Source organism: Marmota monax, unplaced genomic scaffold, assembly GCF_021218885.2.
Source record: "Marmota monax isolate L192 unplaced genomic scaffold, Marmota_monax_Labrador192_F-V1.1 WCK01_AAM20220418_F8-fsc00015, whole genome shotgun sequence".
NCBI classification, from domain to species: domain Eukaryota; kingdom Metazoa; phylum Chordata; class Mammalia; order Rodentia; family Sciuridae; genus Marmota; species Marmota monax.
Genome location: NW_026692194.1, coordinates 21,558,329 through 21,565,386, shown reverse-complemented (window position 1 = coordinate 21,565,386; position 7,058 = coordinate 21,558,329). Strand labels below are relative to the sequence as shown.

The window sequence follows — 7,058 nt, the reverse complement described above, 5'->3', positions numbered from 1 at the left end:
ATCTGGTGACTGCTTAGCCAGGATCGGCGTGTGGTTGGCCCCATGATCTCATCTCTCCTTTCTTCCTTTCCACTATTAGTGCTCACATAGGCAGAAAGAGGCAGTCCGACGTTCACACCATGTGCAAACCTTGTCGGCCGGCTCTGCTGGCCCTGGGTCTCTCTTTGCAGGCAAGCCGCCTGGTGTTCCTGAGGCATGGGGAGACTCCTGCTTTCCAACAAAATCTCCCCTGTAATTGGTCATCTCTTTCAACTACTCAAGGTCCATAGCTTTTCGAATTTCTGAATCAACTTCTTTGGGGAAGAGGCAAGAGGAGGCTCAGAGACAGCCAGAGAAAAAAGGAAGGGGAGGGGGGAGGAGGGGAAGTGGCGAGATTAAGAGTTGCAAAGATTAAAAAAAAAAAAAAATCTTTCTCTCTGGTCTCCCTCATTCCCTCCTCTCCCCTCCCCCCCTCCTCTGGCTAAGTGGTAAAACCGTCCTTACGTTCTCGGTATTGATTGGCAGGGCTGACAGTGATTGGCAGTGGTTGCCGTGGCAACGCCACAACGACACGCAGCAGACCAATAGAAAAGCGAAACAAAATGTTTCAATGCTGCACTCACTGTGGATTTAGGGGAGATATTATGAGGCTGTTGTCATTAGGGCGATTGCTGTGGAATCGCTGAATCTTGACTCGGCAGTGGTTGGCTCTCGCTCTCCTCTCTCTCCCTCTCCCTCTCTCTGTCTCGGGTTCTCTCTCTGCGCGCGCGCACCGGGCCGCTCTCCTTCCTCCCTCTCTATGTGGCTGCGCGGGTGTGTGTGTGTGTGGATGTGTGTGGGGTGTGGGTGTCCCTTACGTCCTTCCTCCTCCCCCTCCTCCTCCTTCTGCTCCCCCCTCCTTTCCCTCACCTCCTCCCCCCTCTCCTCTCCCTCCTCCTGGTCCTCATCGCCCCTCTCCTCCTCTTCCTCCCCTCTCTCTTCCTCTCCCTGAATTTTCTCCTCTCCTCTCAGGTCAGTCCATGGTATTCCGCTCCCCCCTAGACCTCTATTCCTCCCACTTCTTGTTGCCAAACTTCGCGGATTCTCACCACTGCTCCCTACTTCTGGCGAGTAGCGGCGGCGGGAGCGGTGCGGGAGGCGGCGGCGGCGAGGGAGGCGGCGGCAGCGGCGGCGGGAACCGTGCGGGAGGCGGCGGTGCTGGCGGAGCAGGCGGCGGCGGCGGCGGCGGCGGCGGCTCCAGGGCCCCCCCGGAAGAGTTGTCCATGTTCCAGCTGCCCACCCTCAACTTCTCGCCGGAGCAGGTGGCCAGCGTCTGCGAGACGCTGGAGGAGACGGGCGACATTGAGCGGCTGGGCCGCTTCCTCTGGTCGCTGCCTGTGGCCCCCGGGGCGTGCGAGGCCATCAACAAACACGAGTCGATCCTGCGCGCGCGCGCCGTGGTCGCCTTCCACACGGGCAACTTCCGCGACCTGTACCACATCCTGGAGAACCACAAGTTCACCAAGGAGTCTCACGGCAAGCTGCAGGCCATGTGGCTTGAGGCTCACTACCAGGAGGCCGAGAAGCTGCGCGGCCGCCCACTCGGCCCGGTGGACAAGTACCGCGTGCGCAAGAAGTTCCCGCTGCCGCGCACCATCTGGGACGGCGAGCAGAAGACCCATTGCTTCAAGGAGCGGACTCGGAGCCTGCTGCGGGAGTGGTACCTGCAGGACCCCTACCCCAACCCCAGCAAGAAACGCGAACTGGCGCAGGCCACCGGCCTCACTCCCACACAAGTAGGCAACTGGTTTAAGAACCGGCGGCAGCGCGACCGCGCCGCAGCGGCCAAGAACAGGTCAGTGGCGGGGTCCGCGGCCTGGCTATAGCCTCCGGAGCCGGGGAAGGAGTCAGGGGTTGAAATGCCGGCAAGGGGGGTATGGTAGGGGAGGCCGCCGAGCTCTGGAGAAGCCGCGTCTCTCTGGCCAGTTGGAGAAAGTTTCCGCTTGCCCCGGGAGCGCGGAAGAGGGGCGGGCTGTGGGTTTATTGATTGCTTTGCCAGAGAAGGGCTTTGGTCAGCGCGGAGAGCGAGTGCGTGCGACCCCGAGTGCCCACAGCCCTGGTCCCTGCCCCTGGGACCATTAGCGGAGCTTTGCACCGGCCCATCTCCTCTGCCCGACCCCAGCTAGGCGCTCTGGGCCGAGACAGAGAAAGAAGGAAAACACTCCATGTTATCTGGTCCTTAATTCCATGCATTGCAAAAAATCCAAGAGAAATCCACGAATGTCAGGGAAAGGAGAATGAACCTAGGTCCCTGCCACAAAGGGGAAAGGCCACCGTGCTGAGGGCCGTCTTCTGGCAACACTGCAGTTTGCGGGTCCGGAGCAGGAGAGTCGGGTTGGGGGACTGCAGAGGCCTAGTGAGTGTGTTCGCGCTCGCGCGTGCGCGTGCATATCCTTGCTTTCATTCCCCAGCCCAGGAGCATCCCTTTGGTCCTTTAACTTGGGAAGCCGACAGGAACAGCCATGCTGCTGGCAAGTTGGTCACTAAGTCACAAAGTTATATACTGGGTTTGATGGTCAGCGGAGCTGGTTTAGGAGGAAGTAAAGGAGTAAAAGAACTAGAGGAAGGGGGGTGTGGAGATGGGAAAGAAGGAGACAGAAAGGAGGAAGTGGGTGAAAGCCCTGATGTGGAGCTTGCCTCCCTACTTAGCCTGAAAGTCGCAGGGCCTACTATAATACTAGGAGCAGGACCATCAGCTACTGGCAGCTGCTGGTGACTGCAGGCTGAGAGTGAGTTTCTGGAGTGTGTTGTGATTTAGCTAGCCCATGCCTGAGCCCAAGGTCCTCTCAGCCCTGCCTCCGACGCAGCAGCCCACTTTTCGCCCAATGGGGGGAGCGCCCAGGGCCAGGCAAGGCCTCCTTATGGGGAGAACACAGGGACTCTAGGTTCAGGCAGCCGGTTCCTAGCCCGGGAAAGAGGCAGCCAGATCCTGCTCTGTGCTTCTCTCCTGCCTTCTTCTTCCTCCTTTCTCTCTCTCCCTCCTCTTTCCCCACTTTTAGCTCCCAACTTCCCCATATTTGTCTACCCCGGATCCTGCGCTCTGTGCAGGGATCCAGAAAGCAAAGCCTGCGGGTCCTAACCCGGGAGAGGCGGCGGGTGAGAAACCCGCGGCTCTGGGTGTGTGTTTGGGGGAGCCGGAGCAGGAGGCACTTATGAGGACCCCACGCTCTCCAGGCAGCTGGTTCAGTCTGAAGAGGCCCTGGGGCTGGGGAGGAAGAAGCTCTCTGTTCCTCCTGACTTCTGCTCCTTCAGGGATCGTCGTCCTTTGCTGCGTGCCCAGGCCACCCCAGGCGGCCGGCCTCTGGTTCTACCTCTCCTGAGTCCGGTCCCTATCTGGGAAGCTTTGGGAAGCTTCCCTGGGGAAGGGAGCCGAGAGTCAAGACTCGGGCTGGGGAGTCTCTTCAGCGCCCAAGGAGTAGCTGGGTGCGTTGAAGGGATGAGCGCAGAGAGCGCAGTCGGGGGAGGCGGCTAGGGTCACTGGATGGGGGAAGGCCGGGGAGCTCGGGCGGCTGCAGGCCCGGCTCCCTGCAGCGCCGGGCAGCCTGCTGGCGGGGCCCGTTGTGTTAGCGCGAGCACGGCTTTCTCTCTCCCGCAGGCTCCAGCACCAGGCCATCGGACCCAGCGGCATGCGCTCGCTGGCCGAACCCGGCTGCCCCACGCACGGCTCGGCAGAGTCGCCGTCCACGGCTGCCAGCCCCACCACCAGTGTGTCCAGCCTGACGGAGCGCGCGGACACCGGCACCTCCATCCTCTCGGTAACCTCCAGCGACTCGGAATGTGATGTATGATAGCCAAGGCTGCCCTCCTCCTCCCACCCCCTCCTTCCCCTCCTCTTTCCCCTCCTCCTCCTAGCCCTCCTCCTCTTCCTCCTCTTCCTCCTCCATCCCCAGAACAAACCGAAATCAGGATACGCAACCACACACACACACATAAGTCCACACACACTCCCGCCCCAGCCAAAAATATATAAAAATCAAGAAAAATAACAAATTAACCGCAAACCATCAACAATCCCAAACCACCATCTACCACCACGGCCAACCCAAAGGACCGCGACGCCAACAGACAGTCACAAACGCTGATGTTGCGGGCAGAAAACATAAAAGAGGTGACAATTGTATACTTTCTAGGACAAGCACGGCTTCTCCTTTTGGTTCCCACGGACCCGGCACCCCACCTGCATGACGATTTATTTGTATCTGGGAAAATATTCTCTCTAGTTTAAAATGATTTAAAGAGTCGACTATACAAAAACCACCACCACCACGACGACAAGACGACAAAAGCAAAACAGACAAAAAAGGAAAAAAAAAATCTACCATCTCCGCTCCGAATTTGTTTAAAAAAAGAAAGAAAGAAAAAGAAAAAAAAAAAAGAACTCCTCGAGAGAGAAATAGCAAATGTTTCTCGCCTTTTGTTGCTCTCTCTCTCTCTTTTTTCCTCTCTTGCTCTCTTTCTTTCTCTTTCTTCTCTCTGTTTTTAAGTCCAAGTATTGGTCAAACAAGATGCAATCTTCTGTTTTTTGTTCAGCAGACAATCATTTTCGTAAGCACCTTTTTTCTCTCTACTCTGTCACTGCCTGTGTGGGTACTGGTTATAAATGTGGAAAAAGAATAGTTATGACTGTAACAGATTTTTATTTTTATTTCAAAATTTTATATGAATTATGTATATCTTAATGATCGGTCATTTTCCCAGTTTGTAATATATGTGTAGAAATTGCCTGTATATGATATTGCTTTTTCTCCTCTCCCTTTCTTTCTCTCTTTCTCCCTCCTTTCTTCCTCCCACCCCCGCTCACCTGTCTCTTTCCTTTTGGGGGTGTCCCCCTCCCACTCAGTGTTCCTGGCGTCGACTTGGTACTCAAGGCGTGGCGTGGTGGCCTGGGTTAGGAAGAGGGACCCCGGCGCTAGCGAAAGCGGAGAGTGAGACCATAGTATTCTTATGCAAAAGCTATTTCAAGTATTTCTTAGCTGCTTTGGAGGCATCTCTCACTCCCCGTAGGGCGCTTTTACTGTTATCTTAACTGCGTGTTTATCTATATGTAAAAACTTTCTAAAGCAAATACAGTATTCTCCATTTTCTTATCACTCCCAGAGACTGGTGTTTTTATCCGCCCCTGGCCCGCAGCCCCAGGGTGCAGCGGCCCAGCCTTGGCTCTCCTCGGGTTCGGTGGACCACCAGAGCTGGGGCAGGATTTCGAAGCTTGGTCTGAGCTTGGCTGGGAGTTGGGTGGAAAGGCTGGATCCGGGCCTTCCGACGAGGGGCTCAAAGGAACCTTGAGCCAAAAGGCTGAGAGGACACGGGGTGGAGGGGGCTACCACAGTCAGTTTCTTCCGCGACATGCCAGGCTCAGGTCCGCCCAGGAGCGTTTCCATCTGGGAATTTTAACCTGCCGAGGCCCTTGGGATGCTTGGGCATCTTTTGGTTGTTGTCGCTTTGCTTTTTCAAAGGAAAAACGCACAAGGTTGCCAAACCCAAGTATGCATCCTCAGCGGTCTTGGAGGTGACAGGTTTGGTCTTCCTTTTTTTTTTTTTTTAATTTTTTTTTTTTTGTGTGTGTGTGTGTGTGTGTGGTGGGGGTGGGGGTGATATTGGGTGGGTTGGTACTGCGGTCCCGGTGAGAAATATATGGGAGCGAGGGAGCTGGGAATTTTCCCGAGTTTAGGACCTAGAATCAGGATTGGCCCCTAAACACCGTGTGTGTGTGTGTGTGTGTGTGTGTGTGTGTGTGTGGTGTGTGTGTGTGACTGTGTGACCGTGTGACTTGCCTTATGGCTCTTGATCTTTCTTCTTGAAATCTCTTCCCATCTTTTGGGATCAGTTCCTCCAGCCCCTAAGACATTTCAGAATTGGTTTACACTTTAAAACAAAAGCCAGGGAATGGGGGAAACCTCGGACTCTTGTTCCTGCTGGTCCCAGGCCTCCCTGACTGGTGCAGGGGCCCCACAGACCCAGGGATAGTGTGGCTGACCGTGGCTCTGCCCCTGCAGGGCAGGGCGGACTGGGCCCAAGGAGGAGCTGAAGAGGTAATTTCAGAAAAGTTGTCTTCACTTTGAAAGTCCAATTTTCAAAGCAAGGAGAATTAGAGCGAGACGTGCTTGGAATTTGGCCTGCAGTTTCCAAACTAATTTTGACTTCCCATTTCCTTTTGTCCTCATCCTGGGCAGTGCCAAAGGAGTTTATGTGGACCAGGCTGGGCAGAGTGGCTGCCTTGTCTGAAGGTACACTGGGTAGCAAGAGGCCTGCTTGTCAGTGGCAATGAGGGTTCCTGTGGGGGTCCCTTCTTAGAACCAGGGGATCCAGTGGACATCCAGAGCCTCCAACTTCTGTGGCCTGGCTCACAGTGTCAGAATCTTCATGTGTTCACTGCCTGAGAAAATGTTCCCCCTGCAGCTATGTTTCAGGAAATATTGACCCAGATAATAGGAGTTTGGGAAAGGAATCCCCTGGATTCTACCTGCCTTGATCCTTAGCTCATGTACTAGGGGTTCTGTTACTTGTTTTTCTTTTTAAATAGGTAGTCACATTCTTGACCCAAAATTTGGACCTGGAACCCCAGAGAAGTGGCTGCCTCAGTATGGAGGGTCTGAGCAGCCAACTAACCAGAAATGATGGAAAGGGGTAGGGCATTGAGGGAGGGTAGATTTGAAGGCCCCAGCCTGGTGATACCAGGGGCAGGTGCATTTTGTTGGGTCAGGGGACAAACTTAGGAGTTATGTATGCTTCTTTCTGTCAACATAACCTGACAGAAAAAGCTGACTTGGGACATCAGTGCCCACTCCTTCTCCACTGAAGAAAGCAGGCTATCAGATTCCATAGCAACCTTCAGCTTGGAAGGCCTGGTCGCTGTTGGATGTCACCAGCCTCTTGCCTATCTGTCTGGCTTGCTATCTCGTATTGGTATTGCTTCTCTCATCCCCTATATCTCTACCCAGGTCTGCACAAATACCAATATTCTACTCTCTGCACTTTCTGACCTTACCTACAAGTCCCCTGCAGGAAGAACAGGAGTGCTTGTTAGTGTGTAAGTGTGCAAT

At 54.8% G+C, this 7,058-nt stretch overlaps 1 protein-coding gene across 1 annotated transcript; it reads left to right on the top strand.

The window, feature by feature from the left end:
- The first annotated feature begins 547 nt into the window (after nt 1-547).
- On the top strand, nt 548-5,064 carry Six3 (SIX homeobox 3). The gene is made up of 2 exons (XM_046425923.2): nt 548-1,813; nt 3,614-5,064. Exons 1-2 carry the CDS (start codon nt 999-1,001, stop codon nt 3,804-3,806), a joined length of 1,008 nt encoding a protein of 335 aa, XP_046281879.1. The 5' UTR covers nt 548-998; the 3' UTR covers nt 3,807-5,064.
- The last annotated feature ends 1,994 nt before the right edge of the window (nt 5,065-7,058 follow it).